The sequence below is a fragment of the Dacryopinax primogenitus genome, assembly GCF_000292625.1.
Source record: "Dacryopinax primogenitus strain DJM-731 SS1 chromosome Unknown DACRYscaffold_3, whole genome shotgun sequence".
NCBI classification, from domain to species: Eukaryota; Fungi; Basidiomycota; class Dacrymycetes; order Dacrymycetales; family Dacrymycetaceae; genus Dacryopinax; species Dacryopinax primogenitus.
Window position 1 is genome coordinate 1021807 of NW_024467200.1, and position 24791 is coordinate 1046597.

Below are 24791 nucleotides of genomic sequence, written 5' to 3' on the forward strand. Positions count from 1 at the left end.
GGAACCGGGGACGCGACTTATATGTGGGTGTGTGCCAGTCGTCCGCAGGGTGTCTCTTATGCTCATCCGTTCGGCTCGACCATTCTTCCCAAAACTCAATATTGTTCGGTCACCTGCTACCTTTATGTCAACATCAGATTATCCTAGGCCCTCGAGTGAACGGATTGCTGAGCTCAGGGAGAATCTGGAGGCTATACGGGCTAAAATCAACGTCGTTGTCCGTTTCGTTTCGGACTCCTGATGTCGGCGCCTGACTCAACTCAGATGCTAGGTCTCCTCCGCAGGACTCGGTGACAAGAAGCCCAATTTGGTTGCCGTGTCCAAAATCAAATCTGCCGAAGATGTAATGGCGTGTTACGAAGACGGGCAACTGCATTTCGGGGAGAACTACGTGCAGGAGCTGATCGAGAAGGCAGAGAAGGTGAGGCCACATGGTCTAAATGCTAGCTGTGACCCTCATCAAATTGCCAGCTTCCCCAAGAGATCAAGTGGCACTTCATTGGTGCACTGCAAAGTAACAAGTGCAAGCCGCTGGCGTGTAAGTGCCACACCGCCGTGTGACAGACCATGTTGATGAAAGACTAGCGATACCAAATCTCTACGCTGTCGAGACGCTTGATTCGATCAAGAAGGCTGATGTCTTCCAGAAGTCACTTCCCGATGCTCGGTCGATCCCCCTACGTGTGTTTATCCAGATCAACACATCGTCCGAAGAGTCCAAGTCCGGCTTACCTCCCGTATCCTCAACATCATCCGGCTCAGAAGCTGTCGAACTCGCGAAGCACATCGTTCAGAAATGTCCTGCCCTGCACCTCGAGGGGCTAATGACAATCGGCTCTATTGAGGCGTCCACCACGCAGGATGAGAACGAGGACTTCGACAGGTTGAGAGATTCGAGGGATAACATGGAAAAGACGCTTAGAGAAGCTGGGCTGTTGGAAGGATGGGGTCAGGATGGGAAACTTCAGTTGAGCATGGGCATGTCGGCGGATTTTGAAAATGCGATCATGCAGGGGAGCGACAGCGTGCGTGTTGGGTCAAGTATATTTGGGGCAAGACCTAAGAAGCAATAGATCACAGTATTCGGCGAAAGTTAACTCGAGTATCAGACTATGTAATACAGACGGTCCGGGTATTCTAGCTCGATGCGCTGCCGAAGATCGTGTAGCGTCGGCAAATGCTGGGTCCAATTTCATCATAATCAGCTTTTGTGTGGCAATAAGAGTAGAACTCGGGCTGCAGGGCTTGTTAGAATCATGGAATGAAGCACTACTTGGAGAGACATACCAAAGACGCAAGCAGGGAACCACCGAACCAAACAGCATATCTTCGAGAACGTTAGTGTTATAATTGAAGCAAGCGACGCTTGGTAACGAACCTCTGACGTTTGTGCGAGATAACGTTGACCTCTACACCAGAGGAACGCATATGTGCACCGCTCGCAGTCTCACTGTCTGCCACGCGCTTGTCCACGATCTGCTTGAGGTCTCTCCGTAGCCGCTGCCCGAAATGATCGAACATTGTGGAGCCACCAGAAAGGACGATGTTACGATATAGTCCGCGTCGTACGTCGATAGGTGATTGCTGGATCACGTTATCGACAACTTCAGGTAGAGGTGTAAGGAAGTCAGACGAGTAGATCTCCGGGTTGAAGAAGATTTCAGGGGCAAGGAAACGTTCAAATCCTACATCGACGGCGTATTTCTATCGCACAATCGTTAGATGCTGAGAGAATGCGAGGGTTTAGAACGTACCCGGCCCGTCACACTGTGCTCGCCCTCAAATCGCTCGAAGTACTTGTAGGGCTCGGCATCATATTTCCGGAACTCCTTAACGATGTCCTGGCAGACATAGCTGTAATCCTCCTTGATCTTCTGCGCTACCCGCAACTGGTCCTCAGGGGGGATTGTTGCCGTCTCCCCTCGCTCACGCAGTAAGGCCTGAACAAAGGCGGTGATGTCACGACCAGCAATGGGGATATGCTTGATGGCGCTTCCGATGACGTATCCTTCAGCACAAGGAATAACGTGCGTAACACCATCTCCGGAATCAATGACGGTACCGGTCAGTGTGCGATCGGTAACCTTGTTGGAAGACCAGGATGCTGCAAGAGCCAGAACAGCTTGGACGGCAATATATAGACCTTGGATGTTGAACGACTCAAAGAAGATCTCCGCGGTAGTCTCGCGATTTTCCGGTGGGTTCAGAGGAGGTTCAGTCTACGCACAGCATGAGTCAACTCGCAGGTATGATCAAATGAGCAAGCGTACGAGAAGGAAGTAATGGTCCTCCGGCTCTGCTCTGAGGTACTTGAAGATACTCTGCTCCCAGTACCTCTCCATGTGATCCCAATTCTCAATTAATCCATGGCGAATCGGGTAATGAACACCATAACCTGGCTTGGTAAATGCCTCGTCTCCAATGTAAAAGTCGAGGTCTTCTATGCCTCGCTTCGACGCAAGGTGACCAGGCTTGGAGGGAATGGACGGTGCACGAGAACCCCCACCAGCTGTAGAGACTTGGTGCTCTCGAGTTGCGATTGCAGTTGGGAAGACACTAGGAGAGTCAAGCACCTGACATGCATTCAATCACAATGAACTCACAAGGACGGGTCGGAGTTCCCGGCAAAGCTAAGTCAAATACTCATCAGCGTTCTAACAAACGCTAGGTTGTATAATGTCCGTACCCTATCTTAGAGTAGCCACTTCCATTGTCGCTGATAATGGGCGCAAGGAGAGCCATGTTGGTCTGATATTTGGTGGTCAACCGAGCGCAGTAGGGACGCAGAGAGCGATCCGGAGACGGAACACGAAGCACAGTGAACGGATGCAATTACCCTTCGATGCCTCCTTTTTAGGAAACCACCATCATCATTGTTGGCACCTTTACGACTTCTACGACCTCTCTTCATGATTGATTGAGCTGCGAGTCTTGCCATAAACTGAAACGTGCCCAATCTTATCTAGGTATCAATTCGTCTCACCCTGCCACCTTGCTACCATTCTTTTCACAGACCTGATTAGATTTGTGCAATAAGCGCGCATTCAAGACTATCGAAGCCGCTCTGGCAGGTCGCAGACGCACCCCAGTCTTCAAGTTCTGTACACAAACAGTAATAGACATTTCCGCTCTCCTGCCCCGGCGTTCCAAATCCTGATCCAGGCGACAGCATCTGACAATTCGGATTGGATCCATTAGTACAATCGCATACACCAATGTCTTGGCCAACATTTTGTAACTGTAGAGTCCAGTTTACAAATAAGAGCAGTATCGTATGGCCAGCAATGAAATTGTAGCTCCAACAAGCAGTTACTCCGGGTGTATCCTAACGACAAAACAGGTACGGAGCCATCCCTTTTGTGGTCGCGAGACCCTTATGCGGTCCTCATCCACGTCTCAGCGCTGCATACCCTCCCGGCCATTGCCAAGGTCGCGACATTCGTTCACTTGAATATTTCCCCTTCTCTCTCACTTTGATTGTCGAGGGCGATGCTTACACTCAAGTCGGCAACCTCGCGTGCAGCGCTGCTGGCTGTTGTCGTGGTAGCTTTTGCTGTGCACGCGGTCGCGTCCCCAACAGACTTCCTCGGATCTGTGACCGTAAGTGGCTCCTGTACCTGAAGGGAAGTTGAGCTAATCAAACCTCAAGTCGGACGAGATCGACAAGTGTTCAGCAGCAGTAACGCTAACGGCGGTGAAGCATCAAGCGGCAGGAACACAATCAAATGTAATCCACCAGGTCTTTGCCTTTTTGTTCCCCTTCGAGTCTCCGGGTTGGAACTCTGGTGCGTCGCTAGTCTAGTAGCAACTTGACCCTGGGCTGATGATAATATATGTGAATAGTCTTGGCCACATTCTACATTAGCTCGTGAGTCACCGGTACAGTTTCTTGAACCTGCCTCATGCCGGCTTGTTCTCCAGGGTTCCTAATTTCATTCTTGCATTTATTCCCGCGGAGATTTCCCCCAGCACACTAAATGTCATGTCGGCATTTGCAGTGAGTACCTACGTCGTACCATCAGGTCCAGCTGACTCGAGAGAAGACTGGTGGACTGCTCTCTGACGTCATGCTCCACCTCGTCCCACACTCGTTTATGGGGGAGCACACGGACGACGGCGTCCACCTGCTGATGATTGAAGAGAGGCGGAACATTCTTATTGGGTGCGCTAGTTCTCCGCCGAACTCAGAAATGCGGGGCTGAAGATAAGATAGATTGGCAATGTTCTGCGGCTTTGCATTCTTCTTCATCATGGAGAAGTCGTTGCGCACCCTTTCTGGAGAAGACGACGATGATCATGGGCATGGACATGGGCACAGTCATAGTCATGCCTATGGTCCGGAACATAAAGTTGACTCTGCAGGATCTACCGCTGTCCGGCAGAATGGCGAGGGCCTGCGGCCTCGCAAGAAGGGGCAAAAAGCAACCGAGCCGGAAGGGAAGGAGCCTGCTGTCCATGCCACGTCCAAGCTTTCAGCATACTTGAACATTCTTGGGGATTTCATCCATAACATGTGTGTCTTTTCTCGATGAAGATCCGTCGATACCTACTGACATCCCGAAAGAACGGACGGCTTGGCGTGAGCTCGCTGTGTGCCGGGTATCCCGGTTTTACTGACAATCAACAGAATGGCGGCTTCTTTCTACTCATCTCCGCTGATTGGAGCAACAACTGCCCTCGCGTGCTTCGCGCACGAGATCCCGCATGAGATGGCAGATTACACGATCCTCGTCCGCAGTGGGTTCTCGAAGCGGCAGGCAATGATGTCCCAGTTCGGGACCGCTGTGGGGGCCTTCGTAAGTCACCATATCTGTGCATCTCCGACATTGCGGTTGACTTTCTTCTAATCAGGTTGGGTACGCACGATGATCGTCCTGTAGTGACGAACGTGATCGCTCACCCATGTTGCAGCACCTTTATAGGTATCGCGATCCACAACGCGGCGTCCGTAGGGGCAGATACGAAGATGGATCTGGCCGCAGCGCTGCGTGGAGAAGGAGCCGGACTGTTGGGTACGAGCGCTCAACCTGCTGACCTGGTCATTCCGTTTGTAGCTGGAGGTTTCCTGTACATCGGCGCAGTGTCCGTCGTGCCAACGTAAGCCCGCGGAACAAGTTGAATGAGCTGCCGACTGACTGCCGGCACGCCCCCCTTTTATAGGCTGCTAAAAGGGGCTTCTACGCCCACCCAGACACTGAAAGAGGTGAGCGGGCCTGTGTCGCCGCGGTGCTTTGACGTAAATGTAGGGTGAGATTGCTGACGAAAGTGTCTTTATTTTTTGTTTATACAGTTTGGAGCGATGGCGTTTGGTGTGTTCTGTATGTTCCTCGTCGCTTGGAACGAGTAGAATTTCAATGATATACCCGTGTATTCCCAAGATGGGCGATGTGTGAGGATGTTGGTCCGCGATGAAGCCATGGAAGCCGTGCAGTCAAATTGAGAAGGATGAAGAAGGGGAAAAGGGCTGAATAACCAATTGGGTGGACGAAGGCGCGCGGACATCCTTCCCTGTCTAGGGGCCCGGGGTAGTCTGTGGCGAGTTGTTTCCCTTTTCTTCCTTAGAAATGAGTGTTCAATATGACAGAGAATGAAGCCTTCTGGGCGTCGCACGTTCGTCGGTGTGCAAGCGATGATTGGTCGATGGCTGGTCCCTCGTTCGCCGGGCGAGGGCGGGTGCATAAATCGTCGGGCGCGCTTTTCCTGCTCTGTGGATGGGGTGAGCACCATGGCCAGGGTCGCGCGGGGAAGACGGGCCACTCTCACGCTCGGACACACATCGACGCATGAGCGGACACACGCACGAACGAAGCTTGATATTTTTCGGGTGGGAGAAGGGTAAATCATTTACAAGCAGGGACGCTCGGCATGGAATTATTCGATCAAAATGTCCCGGCTGTTGCTCTGATTTGAGAGAAAAGGGAGAAAAAGGGATATGGGTTTGGCAATCGGGCTGATGTGAGTTGCAGGGTAAAAAAGGTCTGAGAGGGCAATTGGGAGGCGGGGGTCGTGTGCCCACTCCATACCAAGTTAGTTGCTCTTTTGCCTCTCAGTTTGCTCTCCCGCTCCTGCCCGTGTCTCCCCCTCCTCTCACCGGTACCTTGCTTCCTCTCCCTCCCATCAAATTTGACAATCTCCTTCTCCTCCCCCTTCCTTTCCCTCACCCTTTCCCTTCCCTTTTCTCTCCCTCTCTCACACACACCACCTTTACACCGCTCAACTCCCGACCCAATCGGCCGGCCGAACACCCACGATCGTCCTCCCACCCCGATTTAGCAGGACAGAACCCCATCCCGGACCTCACACGACAGAACCCGACCGAAGCGCACGAGCGAGAGGGTTAACCACTTGTACTCTCCCTCCCCTGTCCCCATATACAGGCAAGGAAGAACCGCTCACCTACCGGCCCGAGTCCGTGCGTGTCTCCTACACACGTCATTCGCCCGCTTCCTCCCCTTCTCTACCCAGAACACTACTTAGCCCTCACCAGGCCCCGCCCTTCCCTCCTTTTTTCTCCTCGACTCACCCAGCTGGGGCAGCTCGCCCTTCATCAAACACGAGACGCGACAGCAAGGCCTCACTTGCTCACACGAACACACGAACACATCAACATCATGGGTCGCGCAGACGCAGTCCGTCCGCGCATCGTCTGTTGCGCCATCCCCATCCACCGCCCTTCAGGAAAGATAATGGTTATCACGAGTCGTAAGAGACGTGACCAGTGGGTCTGTGAGTGATCTCTCTTTCACATCACCCCATCTTCTCCAGTCGCGCGTGTCCATCAGACACCGAGAGATCCAATTGAACTCTGACGGCCGCACTCCCGGGACCCGTACCGGAGCGCTTCCGACGCGCCCTCGCCCCTTGCAGCATTCATTCATTCCATTCCATTCTCCGCGGGCGTCTTTGCTGACAATATTCTCATCTCTCTAGTGCCCAAAGGAGGTTGGGAGAACGGAGAGACTCTAGAGCAGGCAGCAGCGCGTGAGGCGCTCGAAGAAGGTCCACCCCTTCCCTTACATCCGCGTCTCTCCTCCTGATGCTTTTTCCCGCTTTGCGTTCCCTTTCCCGCTCCTGCTTCTCCTGCCCGTACACTCTTCCCATCGCCCGCCCCACCAGCCGGAGTACGAGGCATCATCAGCCGCTTCGTCGCTACATTCCCGAGCGACCAGACGATTTTCCATGTGTACGAAATGGACGTGTCGACTGTCGACGACCAGTGGCTCGAAGGCCATGAAAGGCTACGCGAGTGGGTCGACCTCCCCGAAGCATACAAGCGCGTTCAATGGAAGAGCGAGCTCGGGCAGGCACTCTCCCTCTGCTCTATCGCTCCTAAACGGTGATCGACCCGGACCCACCATCGTTGGGCCGACCAACTACTACATCCATCATGGCGCAGGGCATCCGAACGGACGGTACACAGGCAGACGACTATGCAAGCAACTTTTGTTTTATTCTCTCATCACCAACACACTTCTGTGGAAGGGTCCACACTGGGATCCAACTAACTAACAGCATGGCAAGGGCAAATTTAACGTCTGCAAACCTAGAGTCTCTTGCTCTCAACTTTTTTCTTACACAATCATGTACTCGTAGGAAGGCGATTGCAACATCTATCTTCCTCTTACATTACGCATATGCAACCAGCATCAATTTCCACTAATCAATCAAGCGCATTTTTTTGGATTTTAGTAATAGCTACAGCAACAACGGCTCTCAATTGCATTTTTTGTCAAAACAAACTATTTGCCTCTCCGTTGCGTGTCTGTCTGTTGAGTCGATGTTACATATCTACAAGAACTCACGTAGGCGAAGCCCGATGTTCATCAGGGTAGCGGCGAGAAGCACGCAGCAAAGAACCGTCGGCCCTATTCGGACACGTGAATCGCCGTAGCCACAGGCAGGCCACAATGAGGCTTACCATACTTGTCATAATATACGCTCGAGGCCTCCCCTCTCTGAAGCTTGATAGAACGCCACACGTACAAAAGCGCTGAATATGCGATCGCTGTCAGTGCTGCGGCAGTAAACGCACCCGCACTGATGATCCCAGTAATGTCATCGGCGGGTACAAAGTTGAGCAGGGCGGTCGCAATCGCGGAGATTAGGATCGCGAAACCCTGCCATTTCTGGCAAGGTCATCAGATATCTGGGTAACGGCTGCTGTACCGGGCTACCCGGACTCACCAGGAACGTGCGCTCGTTGGCAAAGTATACCTTGGGTTCCACTCGCACAGGGATAGCAATCTTATGACCCGGTGGTGCACGAATGTCTGTGACGTACGTGGTGCCGTAGTTTTGGGGTACCTTGCTTGCCGGTCCTCCCTCCCGCTCATCATCTGCATCCTCATCATCCTCATCTTCATCTCGGGCCGCATGCCGGACATGCGTTTCAGTAGTCCTGCGTGCCGCCTCGTTTTTGGCATTTGACAGAACCTCATGCAGACGAGCCTGGAAGTTTTTGTCAAACGCATCGGCTGTCTTGAGCGGCGTGATCCCGAAGCCGTTGCCAGGTGTGGCACCGGTTCGGCGCCGCTCACCGTTAGCCTCACGAGAACTTGGCCGGGTGGTGCTGTTGCGGCGCTGGCGGAGATAGGGTGTGAAGACATCCATCACCTCCTGGTCTTCAGGGATGGTACCTGGAGCGGCTTTTCCTTTTCCAGGGGTCTTCGGAGCTGCAGCCGCAGGTCCCGCATTTGCCGCACGGAAGGCGAGCGCTTCATTAGCCGAAGCTGATGGCACACCACTTACTTTCGCTTCATCGCTGGCAATGGCGAGATCCATATCCTCATCTTCCTCGCCAGAAGACACGGGCTCGGCATGATGGAATGGCACCTCGGGTGGATTTTCCACATCCGGTGTTGTACCTGAAGTCGTCTCACTGCGAGAGCCAGGCGGGACGTGTGGCCGATCGAAGCGAAGCGTGGTCGCTCGGCGAGTACGAGGCTTTTCGTTGATCTTCACACCCATCTGAGGCAACCAGTAGGGGACAAGATCCACCCGGTTGGGCAACAGCGTGGCACAGCCGTGGATGAATTTACTTCGGACCATCGATACTGAGCACAGGTAGTGTTTACGCATGGGTGACACACTCACCTGAACTTTGGCACACTCTCCACCATCTCACTGCCTACAAGGTCCCTCACCCACTGCGGTGGTTCTTGCCCTACCTGAGTCTGGAGCTTCACCTCCAGGACACCATAGGGGAATCGCTCAATGTCTTCTTTGGCCACCTGGTTGAACGGCCAGTCAATGCCCATGTCTGTCCGACGCCAGTTATCACCGGCACGAGATTTGCCGTCCCAATTGTCCTCTCGGATCATGCTCAGCTCAGTATCAAGGGATATGCGAACACGAGCGTCGCCAGGAAGCTGGAAGGCAGTGCGGTGGTAGAAGGAGCGCATAACTGAACGATAACATGAAGCACGGAAGGACAAAGGAACAGCGAGAGCGTACCAGGCTGCAAGTGCTTGTCGCGAACAGCCTCCTGCACTTCCGAGGCAAGAAGCTTCATGGCATCGACCTCCTCCTGAGTTTTCTTTCCTTTCTCTACCAGGGCTTGGAATTCGGCGTCCATCGTGTACTCGCCACGCATGTAAGCATTCACCTTGTCCTCCTTGATTGGAACACGGGCTTTGACGGATTTTTCACCAGTCCAATCTTCACGGTGAGTCTTGCGCTCCACAAAGATCTGTTCAAGATGTCAGATAGGTGTCAACTTATTCTCGATGAAGTCCGCACCTGCTTATTCTCCATGCCGCCGTACCAGCGAAGACGGATAGCCTGAGCTCCCTCTGTCTTCTCTAGCCGACCGAGGTAAAGCTCAAGATCCTCGTTGTCATAATAGATGGACGTGATGGCGGTATCTTCAAGCTTGAATTGCTTCTTCGGGTCGAATACTGTGTCTCAAGTCAGTAGGAATTCCTGGAGGTTGAAAGATTCGTTTTTACCCAAAACAGGAAGATGACGCATAATAGCAAGCTTGACCGGCACAAGGTAGTCTTCATGGACCTATGGCAGGGTTCAGCGACTGAACTGGCGCAGCGCAGAGCAGGGCATCGCTTACCCAGTACTTGGTGGTTTGGCGTTCGAAAGCGCTCTGAGAGCCACCTGCACTTGGATCGCCCTGCACCGGATGACCACGGGTCTGAACAAGGTCATAGATCTTCGAAAGCTTGACGATGAGCGTCTCCCAGTCATACTTGTAGAAAGGGCGACGAGCGAGAAGCTGGGGTAAGAAATTAGTCTTCAAGTCCATTCCCGTCCGTTTCTACGCTCGCAATCAGAAACCGCAAACGGGAGTGCATACATCAGCATGCATACATCATGTTTCTGTGAGATAAATTAAAACATGTTTTCAGCACAAAGGGAAGTTCAAACCTTGATGATCTTGTAAAAACCGGCCAGGTTGAGTTTGCTGAAGACTGCCAGATCATGGACTCGAGCACACTCAGTCGAGAGCAGATACACGGAGGTCAGACCACACTTACTGTCAGCCACAAGGTATGCAACCTCAATTTCGAGTTCGGCGAAGCGATCTTCCAACGCGTCACGGTTGTCGGTATCGTCCCAGTCCTCATCATCTGACCCTCCATCGTCGGCGGCGTCTATATGATGTCCGCTGCCCTCCTCACTGCCTCTTTCTTCGCGTTCGTGGTATTCAGTAACCAGACTGGTCACTGCATCGTCGGCAAGGGCAACCCGCCTTTCCAGCTCGGGGATCTAGCGAGCACGTTCGTGCATAAGCGGAACAGCCACCGATGAATCGAAGGAATATTTTGTACCTTGCTGTCCTGGAAGTCCGCGATCTTCTCCAGCTCTTTCTCCAAGGCATTCTTGAACTGCCTCTCATTTCCAACCGTCCAGACCCGGTCCTTGCTCTTCAATAGCGATTTCAAGCGCCCATATTCGAGATAGTATGGTTCCCACTCCTTGTACAACTCCTCCTACAAACTCATCAGTATATTCCCAGCGTATCATTCCAAAGTGAACACCTCACCTGAAGCTTTATGCCGAATTTCATTGGATGCCCCGCGAAGACAAGAGATGATACGGAAAGGGAACTTCTGGGGAGAATTGCAACCGTGCGAGGCTAAATGATCCGGTGTGTGAATTCTTGAATAGACCAACAAACCTGGACCGACCAATGAGCGCACTCTTCCTCCAGACCAATCCGGAATCAGGGATCCCACGAACGTGCGAAACTCAGGCCCCGCACGAGGTGAAAGCTTATGACGGTTAATGAAATACTTCCGTCTAACGTCAGTCGATCAAATCCAAGCAACGTGACGTCGGCCCGGACGCGTCTCTTTCCCCCGCAATCTTATCACCTCAGGGTACAGCACGTCCATCATTGTCCTTGGCCATCACAATGGATGATACGCCGTACGAGGGTAATCAGCCCCATCTGGGTTACGGCAACGTCAGTATTGCTGCTGCTTTTATTGTCCTCGATGTCTCCCTGTCTTTCTTCTTAAAACTCGGCGTTGGAACGTCCCTCTTGATTAGCGCGATCCGATGCGTCATTCAGCTCAGCTTCATGGGTCTCGTACTGGACAAGATTTTCCAGACAAAACACCCAGCCGCGGTGTTTGGACTGGCGGCTCTCCTCATGCTCCTTGGGACCTTGGAAACCAGTGAGCCCGGTAGATTCAAGCATTGACTAGATCTCACGCTGTCCAGCCACTGATAAGTGCAAAACTCGATTCCGCTACATGGTAAGTCTCTGATGACTCACTTGGAGTGGAAATGATCAACTGTGTGTTTGTTAGTTCCCCTCCGTTTTGTTGGCATTTCTCTGCTCAGTGATGCCCATATCCATCATTGGATCTATATTCGCAATCAAGAATATACCATTTTGGACACCCGAGCAATACATTCCTATTCTCGGTCCGTTCCCTTTCCAATAGATCTTGGAAGAGGCTAACGTCTGAAAAGGCATGTTATGTGGAACGACGATCTCTGCTCTTGTTGTCGTCATCACCGCTACGCTAAAGGAGCTACAGTATGTCACATCGCTCGCATGGAGGGCGACCAACTAAGGCTGAAGCAGTGATAATCGAGACAAAACAGAATGCATGCTTGCAATGGGAGCTAGCCGCTACGAGGCTTGCTTACCCATTGCAAAGGATGCATTGACACTTGCGCTTACGCCAGTAATCAATCAAATGAGGTACGGGATTTGTCCCTCGAATTTTTCCGCATGCATCTCACTATGCAATAGTGTCCTTGGCATAATCAGCATCCCGGGCTTGATGGTATGCTCCCCCATAGAGTTCTTGTCATCTGCTAACCCATTGCGCAGAGCGGTGCTATCCTTGGCGGCTCGTCTGTCGAACAAGCTGCAAAATTGCAGAGTAAGCATCCCTGTCTACCGGAGGCCAAATTCCGGACTCAAGTCATCATTTTACAGTGATAATGATGTTTCTTATCGCCTCGAGTACTGCGCTGGCAACGATTGTCATCACGGTGCTGGCGCTGGTCATCGTGGTTGACCCCGAACATCGTCTGCGCCCAGATCGGATCGACACGAGGGATGTGTTTTGCAAACGAGTCCTGATAGGTGCACGTGATGGTATTGCGACTGAGTTCACACGGGTCAAGGACAAAATATATGGATCCAAGAAGCCAAATGGAGAGGAGCACGAAAGACTTCTGGGATGATGTAGAATTGTCGCTGATGAGTAGATTCATTCCCCGTTTCAGTGTATCCCTTCCTGCTGTATCCGCAACAACAAATGACAAAATGAAGCAATCGGTTATCGACCGCATACACTTTGCAATGTATTGCTCTTTCGATTATTCAGGGATTTGTACAAAGTACGCTTTTATACTACCAGAAGTGAAGCAAGCGTAGCCTGAGTATTGACGACCTAGATAGATGACCGTGAATAGACGCCCACATTGTTACTATTTTGACGCACCTCTAGGGCCTGTTCCACTTCCAATCGCCTTCTGGCGGCTGCTAGCCAGTCACCCAGTAATATTTTTGCGGTTCCCTTGAGCTGATTAAGCTCCCGCGCCGTGTTCTCCAAGTCTTTCTCCCCGACGTAGTGCTCAGCCCGCGCAAGACTGCTAAGAACATCGTTGCCTTCAACGAGACCACGCCGTTTGAATCGGAGGTGGGAAAGGATGCTGGAAGCGATATGTTCTAAGACGCCAGCATTCTCATCGGGCACCAGTGCAACGCTGACGACGCGCGGGTAGACTGTTGTTGTAAACCAGGTGGCTAAATCCGTGTAGGGCTCAACGCCGACGTCAGGCAGATCACTTGCTTCGAGCGAGTCCAGAGCAGCAGTGATAACAGGGTCTTCCTTTGCTGCGGTCATATTCCGCAAAATCCGGAGCTCAGTCCTGAATGGCTTTCTGACAGGTGCATCGATAGCATTCTGTAATGCGTGACAGGCGGCATTCAGAGCGTGCAGGCGAAGATTCTCGTCGAGGTATGCGGAGTTGTCAAGCGTGAGACGCTCCAATTGTTTGAACGAGCTCGAAAGATCCTCCAGCTTGGCCAAACGCGCACCTCGTTCTTGTTCGACACGAACTTTGATCTCGCGGATCCATCGGCGCTGAAGCTCGATGCCCTGAGCAATGACTTCCTCCTTTAACCTTCAAGCAGCATCAGCACCTTGACGCAAAGAATAAGCGGAGGCTTACCTCTGGTTGATGAGTTCGCTCTGGGTGTCCAGCTCTGCCTGGAGCTTTTCCTTGTATTCAGTGATGAGCTTGCTCTTTTCGCCCTCGAATGCGTGTTTCCAGCCATCCTCTTGCTTGTCCAGCTTCTCTTGAGCTTCCTTTTCAAGACCGCGAAGCTTTCCTTCCCATTCATCTCTTGTTGATTCAAGCTTCTTCGAGAGCTCCTGACGTTGCTCTTCTTTGACATGTTCCATCCGCTGAGCAAGCTGTTCAAGATCAGTCTTTGCTGTATCGATCACACCCCGAGCGCTTGAGATGGCAGTGGGGTTGGACGTCGAAGACAACTGAGCGGACAGCGCATCGATAGTGGAAGCAAGCTGGGCGATAACGGGCTCGGAAGATTTGTGCTCCATTGTGATTAACGAGGAGACCAGAGGGAGCGGTTCTGCAGCTGGTGGAGCATCTGGCTGTCTGGATGGGTCGGTAGGTCCCGACGGAGGTTCAGTTGGGCTGAACGGCCGGGCATGGGATGCCTCTGTGGGTTTCGGCATGACACTGACAGCATTATCTTTGCTAGGGAGACGATATCCGGGAGGCGGTTCAAAACCAAGGGGAAGCGGGCTGGTGTAAACATTCCCTGGCAAGGGTGCGGTTTGGTGGGGAGGCGGTGGGGGGCTCGGCGCGTTCTTATCCACTTTGAGGGCGTCCTCCGACTTTGATGCTAGGTGCGCGTCCGATGAAGATGGGCCTTTCAAAGCCGCCTCTGCTTCTTTCACCAACTTGTTCGTCTCGGGGTCGGAGAACTTGAGCCGAGGAGATGAAGCTTTCCCTGCAATGACTTCACGAGATTTGCTCGTTAACGAGCCTTGCGTCGTGGCGAGTCGATCAATTTCAGCTTGTGCCTGACGCTTCAATTCCTCAACATCCTTTCCCGTTGCATCAGCCAGAGACTCCAACTTTCGCTGTGCCCTCTCCTTGAGTTCTGCTGCCCGTTTACTCAGATCCTCCTCAGCTGTAGGTCTCTGATCCGGAATTTGCGAACGAACCCGGGCTCTCGATGAGGCAAGCGGCGGGCTGTCCGGTTCAGACGCGGCTCTTTCCACCTCAGATTTCATGTAAGCAGCGGCAGCCTTCAGCTCGACTTCATCGAAGTAGTCCATAATAGTTTCTCCGAGCGGAACCGACTCAACAAAAAGGTCATGCCAGCGGTCGTTTCTGAGGGCGAAGAACGTTGCAACGGAGTAAAAGACGATGGCCAGAGTGGAACCGTAGAATGCGGTTCGGGTGAAGAATCCAAAGCGGCGTTTCCTGGGACGAGGCGGTGGTATTGCTGCCTGGGAGGGGGGAGAGACAGATGGCTTGCTGCTTGGCGCTACTCCGGGTACAGCTCCTGGCGTTGTTGCGGGCGTCTTGTTCGCATTCCCCGGTGCATCGGCAAATCGCTGAACAGGATCTGTTAACAACTGTAAATATTGGCTGTGCACAATCACTCACTCTCCGCAATACTGTCCTGCATGTCGCCGTATTCGCACGGCTCGAGAGGAATGCCCTCGAAGGGCCATAACCCATCAGGCGGGGCATCAGTCGTGTTCAGCACGTCAGCCTGTGGCAGGCAGGCCGTTGGACGATGAGGGAGACACCTGGTGGTGTGACGAACACTGGGAAGGAACGGCAACTGCCTCCGTCGCACGCCACAACTCTGGGAGCCGCAACTCCGATCCCAACCTGGTCTCTTCTGGCTCCAACTCTCCTGTATCTATCTCTGTTCCACACACTGTGCTTTTCCCAGAGAAGATATATAATAAAGGGGTGATCTTCTCCCTCACAATCTGGTCGTCTTCTTTGCTATCCGATTCTATCTTCCTGCTGCTTCGTTGTTGCGTACTGTCCTTGCCCTCGTCTAGCTACCGCACTCAAGGGCTCTTTCATCGTCTGTCTCTGCTATGCCTCCCTTACGAGAGAAGAACCGGCTCTGGGCAAGCATTGCCCCTCCAAGCAATGCATCTCAACCCCCCTGCTCCTCTCAATCTTTGGTACCCACGGATCGTCACTCGACTTCTCTGAGACTGCTATTCAAGGACACGGAGCGACTGCTCCAAGACTTCTCTAGCCAACATGAGAAGCTCCTAGCTGGGACATCCGATGCTCTCAAGAGCATGACCGGTCTGGATGAAGCTCTTCTATCATCCCGTCAAGAGGCTGTAGCTGAGATAAAGAATATTGGTATGTTTCTGAGTCCGTTGTGGCAAGCGGATAGGCTGCATATATGCGCATATCTTGGGGTGCTATTCGGACGCATATATGCAGTCCATCATCTATGAGAGATCATCCTGTGGCTTATTTGCGACTATGTAGCGAGTCTGCAGCACCTTTCTTTGAGGGAGCAGCTAAACGAGATCGGCTCTGCGGTCACGGGACTATCTGAGGGATGTGGCAAGATCAAAGAGACATTGAACGGCTTGGACGAGGTATGCATGTTACATTCCTAAGCAATCTTGTGACGGAGAAACTTCAGGTGCTTGGGAGACGCATTGCGGATACTCTTGAAGTTTTCCACAAACGTCTGGACGACATGGGCGAGGTCAGTTCCTGGAGTCATGCCTTCGGATAAACCGTAACATCCAGCTTAGAAGCAAGAGTTTATTCTGGAAACAGTCAAAGACATAAAACATCAACTGGATTCAGAGGTGCTTCCGGCTCTTCCAAAGCTTGACGATCTTCCTTCACTGCTGGATGGGATTTTTGAGAAGAGAGATGAGGCAGCTCAGACGACAAGGAACGATCTGATGTCCAAGCTCGACGAACTAAGAGCATTGGTCAGGCCATCACAACGCTTGCCCATACCTCTCGTCTCTGAATCTGTTTCGTCTTCTCTGCCGTTCAATGCTCAGTCTGCTTCGCCAACCCCTGTTTCTGTGCGGAATCGTGTTCCGTATACCCAGGATTGCTCCTCTCCCTCTTCGTCGCCGACTAGAGTTCTTCCGAGCCTTTCATCCTCTCCCATCAGCTGTCATCCCCGTGGGAAGGTCTCGGAGATCAACGCCCTACGTGACACACTTTCTCATTTGACTGTTGCCTCTCGGAGTCCTCCCGAAAGTCGACGTCCGCGCGCTGTATCTCACCGATCTGAACGACCGATACCCCCTGCGCCCAAAGATGGGTTCACTGAAGCGTTATCACAACTCTATACCGCACCAACATCAAGAGAGTTGCTGTCTTCATTGCCCAGTCTTTCGTCATTTCCGTGGAGCTCTAGCCAGCTGGCGCCCTCTCTTTCGTCCTCATCCTCCTTACCATCAACTGATTCGCAGATCTCTTCCCTTGAGGACTCTCCCCCGTCGAGCTATTTACGAGATAGGGGCGATATGCCGAACGTCCGTGTGCCGCAAAGGAGGAAACTAAACCTCCCAAATACCCATATGCAAACATCTCCGAAAACATTCAAAATCAATCAACATCAGGATCTACAGAAAGATCGCGACAGTGCAGGGCCAGGCTTAGATTATATTCGTGGGAGCAGTGAGGTACGCGCCCCAGATTATCTAGATTGACACTCGCTTACGCAAATCGACAGACACGCATGCTTCTCGTCGATCCGGAAGAAGAGATCGATTTCGACTGGGGCGACGATAATGATATGGAATGGGATTGAACAAAGTTACACTGGTATCTGAAATGTTGTCTGTTAGAGAGCCCCTTCCGATGCAATGAGTATGATAAGTATGCTAAACACAGCCTCGTGCTCTTGTACATGTATGTGTACATTCCATTACAGCTGAATTGTACCGAATCAGTCCTTGAGTCGGGGGTATCATCAAAGCGGTGGAAGAGGTCGACGACATTGGGGACAAATATTCTTGATTGCAAGCCACTACCAAGGAATGAGTGTGTGTGTGAGGAACTGGATAAGAAGAACGTACGTGCTCAAGACAGTTTGTGTGCTATCGGCATACGTATAAGCATGAGTACAAGGTGATAAATATTCACTCACGAAGAGATGATGGCATGGCGCTAGTGCATAATTTTTCCTAACGGTGACACTGGCCAGAAGAGAAGCCTTGTCACCGGACTGCGCAACTGAGCTTTCGGGCCCTATGACGATGGGCTCCATGCAAATGACGCAGTCACCCAAAGCCTTCTCTGGTGCTTCGGCATCCGCAGGTGAAAGAGGAGGATGATAGTCGTACGGTTGTGTGGCTGTCCACTATATCCACAATATGTGAGAGCGAACAGGCAAAACATCACGGAAGTACTTACACTTCGGGGAAGGAAGAAGGCTGGGCCGAAGAACTCTTGACCGAACAGAACAACAACTTGGAACGTCACCCAAGCAACCACGATCCAGACCCATTCTGTGCAAAGAAGGATAAGAAAACTGTGTTGTGTCTCGAAAATGAACGCACCAGTCGGTTCAGCGAATAGGACGTTCCGAGGGCATGCAAATATATCTGTTCATGTCATCAAAAGATCGGCTTTGTGATGGTAGCAGAATTGCTCACAAAGCACGAAAGAGAGCCGTGCCAAACTTGTGCCAATGACGTATGTCCAGCTCAACGCTTTCCGGGTTCCCCGCCGAGCATTTCGCACGATTTGGGGTACCCAGAAGGAGTACAAAGCACCAACGGCGAAAAGAACGAGTGAAGGGGACAAAGTTGCCTGAACGAGGAAAATGAAGGACAAGAGGAGGAGAGCCCCTACGAAATATTAGTTCAATCATGGGAAACTTGATATAGACCTACAAAACTTTGATTCCGGGTCTGTAATTGAGTTGACGGCGCGCCACAGTAAGGTTTGACGGAACAGGCCACTGATGGACGGGCGAGTCGTTGGTTGAGCATTTGCTGTGGGGTTCGTGGGTACAATTAGTGCGCCTTCTGCAGGCCCAGTTGTGACAGGAAGGGGGAGCTCTGATGTCTGACGAGGGGCCGGTGCCGGTGCCGACGGCCCAGCAGCAGCAGCAGTCTGCGCCGCTGCTTGAACCGCATCATCTTCGGGAGCTTGTATACGGTGTATCAGAGTTGCGTATCGCTGATTCATGATTTTAGCGAATGTCCATCGAGAGAGCAACTGGGTACTCACGACTTCGAAGACCAAGAACAAGGTTGCGGCCAAGAACCCTGGGGCAATCAAAGAGAGAGATGCGCGATTGTCACTCACAATGCCAATCGTGAGATGCTGAAGAAGGTGATCAGTTTGGTTTCACGGACAAAAGTGCTTGTTCCCCCACGCAGACGAAGGAGTACGCATCGCCAACAGCTTGAATAGCGAAAGACCACCTCGATAATTTGGATATACTTGCAGGTGTCCGGGTGCTCTCCATTTGCCGAACAAGCAGAATGAGTAATGTCAGATACACAATGGATGCAAGCGATGCATCTGGAAACGGAAAATCAGTCAATGGAAACCAACCCAACCCAGGCACGGCATACAGGTAGTTGCTTTCCTCCAAAATCGGTCAGCCCTATTAACGCCAAATGAGATTCTTCAACATCAACATAAGAATGATAACAAACTTGAGTCCACCCAGATCATCCAAGACAACGACAACGCCGCACTTCCAACTTACAAGCGCTGCCTTCCCTTTAATTGCTTGTGTGCGGTAGGTATTCTCGCCAGTGGGATCTCGTGACTCGCGCTCAAGATCTAGCATTGCATGCAACGGCAATGCCGAAGGCGCAAGGCGAAGGTATAGTGCTAGGGGACAAGATGTAGGTTGTATGGGCGCTGTAGGACGTGTCATTAAAGAACAGTCCCTGGAACAGGCGTGAATGACGTACGCATGGGTTCAGACATGCCGGGGGAGTTCGCAAGATTCTTTAGCTCCTTTAAGCGACGCTTCAGTTCATACACAATAGCCCAAGATGTCGAGTTTTGAACGTTTTGAGGTAATAATGGGGGCAGTTGGCGCAAGTCAACAAATCGCCTAACACGATGTGAGCTGCGTCGTGAAGCTCCAGCTTCACAATGCGTACCCCACGGGAGATGCGATGGCGTATAGTGTCCCGTTCAGAGGAAAGTGGACACCTTCTATCGAATAGGACGCTGTAAACTCCGCTGGCGACGTCACATCCAATTGTCCCTACGGTGGCTTTCAGTCTGCGGCTCACTGGATGGAGGTAGCACGTACGTGAACGAAGGTCATGTCATCCTCGCTCTTCTCTTCTTTTATGTTCAATGCGACCTTTCCCTTCCCATTCCAGTTCCAAATATACTCCTCTTTCAGTATCTGCGATTCAGTAACGTTTACTTGCTCAAACAACTCCTGTGCCTCGGAAGCCCAAGGAAGATTGTCGGCTATTGATGACAAGTTGTAGGTGATTGCCGGAGAGCGAAGAAATCCAGTTATGTTGTTATGATAGGAGAATCCTGAATTGGGGAGTGGTGTTTCTGGTAATATGTGGGCGAGCATAGGAGGCACAGATGCTGGTGGAGGCGAGGCCTATTTGCATCAGTCAGCTGGGTTGTGCGTCTTGTTGATAGTAGTGATCGCACGAAAGTGAAATTTGATTCGGTACTATTGACATATGCGGTGAACTCATCTAATTCTCTTGTTCGAGCTTTTAAGGCTTCGACTGCATGGTGGTCAGCTCAAATCTCGAGAACCGCCACAATACATGACGTACGCAATCGCAAGTGCACTGCGGGGTCCGGGCCAGTTCCACTCATGAGAAAGAATATTAGGATGATAGTGATCAACGAAGACAGCGGGGACGGACGCTGGGCGTCCATCTTGATTGACCGCTGGTGACTACCACCCAAGTTGTGTGGTCGAAGGACCTCCCGCAGCGCTTAGGGTTCGGCACGATGATCGTGTGCTTCTCGAACGGCCACACCAGGGACCGCTCCCCGCATCGTCAGGGACACGTAAATTCACTGGTTCTGTCAAGTGAACAGACCTCGTGCAAGTCAACTCAACAGTAATGTCCTCTGCCGCACGAGATCGTCCTCTGTTACATGTCCCGTCTGAACCGCAGAAGACCGAGACAAGCTTGTTTCGTGAGCACATCAATGCCAAATATGGGCTGCACCTGGAGCACTACGGGGACCTATACAAGTGGTCTACTTCTCCGCAGAGCTACGACAAATTCTGGGAAGAAGTCTGGGAATGGACCGGCGTGATAGGCGATAAGGGATCTATTGGGGTATGCAGCGAGGGGTCTACTTGTTCTTGTCCGACACTGAGGGAGCAACAGGCTGTCGACACATCTCTAAGGATCGATGATGTGCCCCCGTTCTTTCCTGGATCGTCTCTAAATTTTGCGGAGAATCTGCTGAGGCATGGACAGTCAACTAAAGTTGCACTTGTTCAGGCAGGTACGTCCAAACAACTTCCTCGTGCCTTTGTCGTCTAAAGGGCATCAGTGGAGCCAACTCCGAATAACCTTCCACCAAAGGTCAGAAGTGTGACCTACGCAGAGTTAAACACTCTGGTAGCAAGGCTTGTGAATAACCTACGAGGATATATTAATCCAGGGGACAGAGTTGCCTCTTATTCTTCGAACAACATCGTGAGTGTTCTCGAAAGTTGAATACGGGAACTAACATTGTGCAGGAGAACATTATTGCCTGCCTTGCCACCACAGCTCTTGGCGGAATCTGGGTCAGCGCTGCGGCACATTTTGGAGCAGATGGTGTCCTCGAGCGCCTGGAACAGGTGAAACCCAAGATCGTGTTTTCTGTTGACGGGACTGTGTAAGCCATTCTGGGCGTAGTGGTCCAGAGAGCTGAATGGTGTTTTAGTTACAATGGTCGATGCCATGCACACATCCCAAAATTGGTCTCTGTGCTTTCTCGTCTCAGTATCCCCCCTGAGAAGGTCGTTATCATTCCAGGCCTTCCCCAATCCGAGTGTCCTCCAGCCTACGAGTTTCAGCACAACTGGATATCTTGGGATAAATTCCTTGCACCAGAGTCTGCTGTGGAGGGTCTTCCTATCAAATTCTTCAGAACAGCTTTTGACTGGCCTCTGTGGATTCTCTTCAGCTCAGGAACCACTGGTGAGCGACACGCCCTTGGCATGAACCTCTCAACTAAAGCTCAGGTAGGGAGACCAAAACCAATTGTACATCGAGCAGGAGGAATGCTGCTCCAGCTAAACAAAGAGCTACTTATATGCGGCGACTTCAAAGCATCCGATGTATTCTTTTATTATACCACGACGTACGTTTTTGCGAATGACTTTGAACACGCTGACACGTTGAAGTTAACACTCACCCAGAGGCTGGATGATGTGGAACTATCTCATTGCCGGACTTACAGCCGGATGCAGTTTGGTTTTGTATGACTGTAGCCCTTTGAAAGACCCGTCTATCTTATGGAGGTTGGCTGAACAATGCAAAATAACTGTTTTTGGAACAAGGTCCGTATTGCCAGTCTACTTCTTCGCATGAGTTTGCTTAATTTGCTGCAGTGCGAAGTATCTGGATGAGCTCGAGGCATGCAATCTGTTCATCTAATTCTATTTCTGACTGAACGACTCTAGAAAGTGTACGAGCCTCGCGGACAGCATGATCTCTCTTCGATCCGGATGATCATGTCGACGGGGTCACCCCTAGCTGCATCACAATATGACTACGTTTACAATCACATACAACCCAACTCGGTCCTAGCCTCGATTTCTGGTAATCCTCTTTGTAAGGAAAGATGTAACAGATACTAAAAGGTATTTAGGCGGAACCGATATTTGCTCCCTATTTGTTGGCCAGAACACGTCGCTTCCTGTCTATCGGGGTGAGGTACAAACTCGAATGCTAGGAATGGGTGTTACTGTCCATCCAACTCCAGTATCGACATCGAATGAGAAGGATATCGAAGGAGAACTGATCTGCACCCTTCCATTCGTCGCACAACCACTTGGCTTTTGGCCCCTTCCGGGATTCGGATCCGATGAGGAAGTCAAGGCTGCAAAGAAGAGGTATATGGAAGCATACTATCAGGAGGTGCCTGGTGCCTGGTGTAAGGAACAACTTTACAGATTGTTATGCGCGTTGCTGATTACAATCAAAGACCAAGGAGACCACATCATTGTAACTGCGTCGAGGATGCACAATGCTGGTGGCGTCATCATGCTCGGTCGATCAGACGGTGTTCTTAATCCTGGCGGTGTAAGGTTTGGAAGCGCCGAAATATACTCTGCGATATCGATCTTAGACGAGAGCCCCGTCGGGGTCGCTATCTCCGACGCATTGGTTGTTGGATTGAAAGTCCGGGGAGGTGCAGACGAGAAAGTCGTGCTATTTCTGAAGATGAACACTAATTGGCGTTCTTCGCCCTCATGGGAAGAGATAGTCCAGGCAGTGAAGAAGGTCATTCGAGAAAGACGCTCCCCACGACACGTCCCGGACTGGATCATTCAGGTCAACGATATTCCGTACACCCTGAACGGGAAGCTGGTAGAGGTGACGGTCAAGAAGGTATGAAACAGAACATTTCCTGATCGAGTCTGCAGCTTGACGCCAATTCAGGTTATCAACGGAGCACCTCTTTCTACGATCAACGCATCTACATTGCGGAACCCGCAGTGCCTGCCGGAATATGTTGAGCACGGAAACAAGCTTCGTCTTGAGGCAGGCGTCGACAACAGCTACAAATTGTAAGATATTCATGGACATTGATGAGTCTTGACAATACAACACTATTACAACAAGAGAATACATATTGACTGAGACGCGTGCCAGTAATAATAGGACGCATAGCATTAAGGCAACGTGAGAAGAAAGAAACTACGGAAGGAGAGGTCCTGCATTTTGTCCCTTATCAATGCCAGCCCAGTCATACAATGCAAGTAAATCACGAGTCTCCACATCCATGGGAGCATCCGCAACCAGCTCCGACAATGTACGCTCGTGTCTCTTCATCTGGACAGCTTTGAGCTTTTTCTTCGTGTTCTCGAGAACGCTCTCTTCGACCTGCAAATCTCGGAGACGTATCCTTGCATAGGCGTAGACGCGAGCAATCTGCTCGCGTTGTGCCTCGAGCTCGATTCGTAGGTCGCTGAGCTTTCGGCGCTTTGCGCGATGAACTGCATGCGGCGTAGGTTGGGAGGGTATCGAATTATGTAAGGGTGATGAAGCGTTACGGATATGGGTCGATGCAAGGGTATTCATAGCGCGGCTTCCCCCGTGGAGAGGCCGTCGGGGTATAGAGCCGATGCCTTGATTGCGAGGGGTATAAGATCTCACGTTGGAGGAAACGAGAACGTCTTCGGAGGAGGCAGGAATGCTTCCAGCGCGCAGTCGTGGGAGATAGGATTGCAGAGCTGTCATCAACTCAGCTACGCTTGGTTGCGAGCTGAAGTTGAAAGGATTTGCTGATGGATGGAGAAATGAATATAGGAGATTATGTAGTTCGGGTGGGAGTGTTGGCGGGTTCGTAAGCAGACCTGAAAGAGCATGGAGTAACTTTGGAGGCAATGAAGCAAACGCATTTCTGCTTTGTGCTCCGGTTCCAGCGCCGTCCGGGGCTCGTGGAGTCAGGTGTGAAGGTCGCTTAGGGGGTGGACTGAGAATTCCATTTTGGGTCAGGTCGATCGCATCGTCTGCAGAACACCCAGTCGGGCGGAAGGGTATAGCGGGATCTAATCCTCCAATAAGGCCAGCCTTGCCGAATATCTTTTTCTGAGAGGCGAGATATCCCGTAGATCTTGGTTGGGAAGATCCTTCGGTGATGTACCCAGATGGTAATCTAGGCCAGGGCCGCTTGGGATGAGCTACCCACCACGATCCCTGTCGAGCGGGAGATGTGACAGACACTGGATAAGCATCCAAAGATGCCGTTTTAGCAGCTGTGGATGGGGACACAAGAAGTGCAGTGGTCCCCACATTTTGTGACGAGGGCTCATGAGCGCCCTGCCCAACCTCCCCTACGCTCCCTGCACGAGATCCATCTGCCGATGATGTGGTGTATGAGCCGAAAGCTTCGACGTTTGTGTTAGAGCGCAATGGAGATGGCACAACAGGCTGATAATACGCACCAGATGAAGATGAAGAGGCTGATTTTGGTAGATGCAGGCCAAAAAATGTGCTCGGTGGAGAGGGTGAACAGACAGAGCTAGTTGTCTCACGAGATGGACCCGTTGCGTCGAGGTCGGGAACATCCAGAGGATCTTCCTGTGTTTCTGCCAAGTCACGAGCCAGGAAGTCGTCGAACTCCTCCTCGTT

At 51.7% G+C, this 24791-nt stretch overlaps 9 protein-coding genes across 9 annotated transcripts; 5 read left to right on the forward strand and 4 right to left on the reverse strand.

The window, feature by feature from the left end:
* Positions 1-87: 87 nt before the first annotated feature.
* On the forward strand, positions 88-1073 carry DACRYDRAFT_75873 (uncharacterized protein; the record flags this gene model as incomplete). The annotated part of the gene is made up of 4 exons (XM_040776165.1): positions 88-217; positions 272-421; positions 472-538; positions 586-1073. Exons 1-4 carry the CDS (start codon positions 125-127, stop codon positions 1071-1073), a joined length of 798 nt encoding a protein of 265 aa, XP_040631778.1. The 5' UTR covers positions 88-124.
* On the reverse strand, positions 1053-2742 carry DACRYDRAFT_98655 (actin-related protein Arp3; the record flags this gene model as incomplete). Its single annotated transcript, XM_040777540.1, has 7 exons — positions 1053-1236; positions 1288-1327; positions 1379-1704; positions 1755-2219; positions 2271-2556; positions 2604-2630; positions 2687-2742. The coding sequence occupies 7 exons, from the start codon at positions 2740-2742 to the stop codon at positions 1138-1140; spliced, it is 1299 nt and encodes a 432-aa protein (XP_040631779.1). The 3' UTR covers positions 1053-1137.
* A 640-nt stretch (positions 2743-3382) lies between these two features.
* DACRYDRAFT_20485 (Zinc/iron permease) lies at positions 3383-5374 on the forward strand. The gene is made up of 11 exons (XM_040771944.1): positions 3383-3600; positions 3650-3785; positions 3844-3868; positions 3922-3997; positions 4044-4162; positions 4214-4513; positions 4628-4796; positions 4852-4856; positions 4912-5097; positions 5161-5203; positions 5291-5374. Exons 1-11 carry the CDS (start codon positions 3490-3492, stop codon positions 5345-5347), a joined length of 1227 nt encoding a protein of 408 aa, XP_040631780.1. The 5' UTR covers positions 3383-3489; the 3' UTR covers positions 5348-5374.
* A 469-nt stretch (positions 5375-5843) lies between these two features.
* Positions 5844-11145, reverse strand: DACRYDRAFT_20486 (SPX-domain-containing protein). The gene is made up of 16 exons (XM_040771945.1): positions 10997-11145; positions 10782-10943; positions 10488-10719; positions 10378-10436; positions 10321-10329; positions 10064-10267; positions 9948-10008; positions 9739-9896; positions 9454-9688; positions 9094-9403; positions 8185-9037; positions 7919-8126; positions 7117-7865; positions 6931-6999; positions 6488-6726; positions 5844-6412 (listed from the first exon to the last, which is right to left on the reverse strand). Exons 1-13 carry the CDS (start codon positions 11018-11020, stop codon positions 7789-7791), a joined length of 2592 nt encoding a protein of 863 aa, XP_040631781.1. The 5' UTR covers positions 11021-11145; the 3' UTR covers positions 5844-6412; positions 6488-6726; positions 6931-6999; positions 7117-7788.
* A 1080-nt stretch (positions 11146-12225) lies between these two features.
* Positions 12226-15272, reverse strand: DACRYDRAFT_75887 (uncharacterized protein). The gene is made up of 6 exons (XM_040776166.1): positions 15127-15272; positions 13654-15074; positions 12921-13605; positions 12410-12869; positions 12302-12353; positions 12226-12254 (listed from the first exon to the last, which is right to left on the reverse strand). The coding sequence occupies exons 1-4, from the start codon at positions 15211-15213 to the stop codon at positions 12825-12827; spliced, it is 2238 nt and encodes a 745-aa protein (XP_040631782.1). The 5' UTR covers positions 15214-15272; the 3' UTR covers positions 12226-12254; positions 12302-12353; positions 12410-12824.
* A 303-nt stretch (positions 15273-15575) lies between these two features.
* DACRYDRAFT_104783 (uncharacterized protein) lies at positions 15576-17284 on the forward strand (the record flags this gene model as incomplete). The annotated part of the gene is made up of 5 exons (XM_040767976.1): positions 15576-15855; positions 15988-16100; positions 16148-16213; positions 16263-17156; positions 17207-17284. The coding sequence occupies 5 exons, from the start codon at positions 15576-15578 to the stop codon at positions 17282-17284; spliced, it is 1431 nt and encodes a 476-aa protein (XP_040631783.1).
* Positions 17259-20361, reverse strand: DACRYDRAFT_114212 (uncharacterized protein; the record flags this gene model as incomplete). Its single annotated transcript, XM_040769776.1, has 16 exons — positions 17259-17503; positions 17553-17573; positions 17624-17836; positions 17890-17984; positions 18036-18080; positions 18132-18326; positions 18372-18660; positions 18712-18807; positions 18860-19008; positions 19062-19093; positions 19146-19356; positions 19410-19555; positions 19605-19711; positions 19760-20071; positions 20125-20204; positions 20256-20361. 16 exons carry the CDS (start codon positions 20359-20361, stop codon positions 17447-17449), a joined length of 2154 nt encoding a protein of 717 aa, XP_040631784.1. The 3' UTR covers positions 17259-17446.
* A 191-nt stretch (positions 20362-20552) lies between these two features.
* On the forward strand, positions 20553-23228 carry DACRYDRAFT_47695 (acetoacyl-CoA synthetase; the record flags this gene model as incomplete). The annotated part of the gene is made up of 11 exons (XM_040774776.1): positions 20553-20774; positions 20826-20946; positions 20995-21140; positions 21185-21324; positions 21373-21629; positions 21678-21792; positions 21851-22004; positions 22115-22253; positions 22303-22587; positions 22639-23045; positions 23097-23228. 11 exons carry the CDS (start codon positions 20553-20555, stop codon positions 23226-23228), a joined length of 2118 nt encoding a protein of 705 aa, XP_040631785.1.
* Positions 23229-23672: 444 nt separating this feature from the next.
* Positions 23673-24639, forward strand: DACRYDRAFT_20490 (uncharacterized protein). Its single transcript, XM_040771946.1, has 3 exons — positions 23673-24382; positions 24453-24547; positions 24605-24639. Exon 1 carries the CDS (start codon positions 23715-23717, stop codon positions 23943-23945), a length of 231 nt encoding a protein of 76 aa, XP_040631786.1. The 5' UTR covers positions 23673-23714; the 3' UTR covers positions 23946-24382; positions 24453-24547; positions 24605-24639.
* Positions 24640-24791: the final 152 nt, after the last annotated feature.

Coding starts and splice junctions, on each gene's coding strand:
- DACRYDRAFT_20485 (XM_040771944.1), top strand. CDS start 3,490: ATGCTTACACTCAAGTCGGCAACCTCGCGTGCAGCGCTGCTGGCTGTT. Junction 3,869..3,921: donor GCCACATTCTACATTAGCTC/GTGAGTCACCGG, acceptor CTTGTTCTCCAG/GGTTCCTAATTTCATTCTTG. Junction 3,998..4,043: donor ATGTCATGTCGGCATTTGCA/GTGAGTACCTAC, acceptor ACTCGAGAGAAG/ACTGGTGGACTGCTCTCTGA.
- DACRYDRAFT_20486 (XM_040771945.1), bottom strand. CDS start 11,020: ATGAAATTCGGCATAAAGCTTCAG. Junction 9,689..9,738: donor GCGGCATGGAGAATAAGCAG/GTGCGGACTTCA, acceptor CATCTTGAACAG/ATCTTTGTGGAGCGCAAGAC. Junction 8,127..8,184: donor CCAACGAGCGCACGTTCCTG/GTGAGTCCGGGT, acceptor TGACCTTGCCAG/AAATGGCAGGGTTTCGCGAT.
- DACRYDRAFT_75887 (XM_040776166.1), bottom strand. CDS start 15,213: ATGCCCCGCCTGATGGGTTATGGCCCTTCGAGGGCATTCCTCTCGAGC. Junction 15,075..15,126: donor GCAGGACAGTATTGCGGAGA/GTGAGTGATTGT, acceptor GATCCTGTTCAG/CGATTTGCCGATGCACCGGG. Junction 12,870..12,920: donor AAGTGGAACAGGCCCTAGAG/GTGCGTCAAAAT, acceptor TCATCTATCTAG/GTCGTCAATACTCAGGCTAC.
- DACRYDRAFT_20490 (XM_040771946.1), top strand. CDS start 23,715: ATGGGTCGATGCAAGGGTATTCATAGCGCGGCTTCCCCCGTGGAGAGG.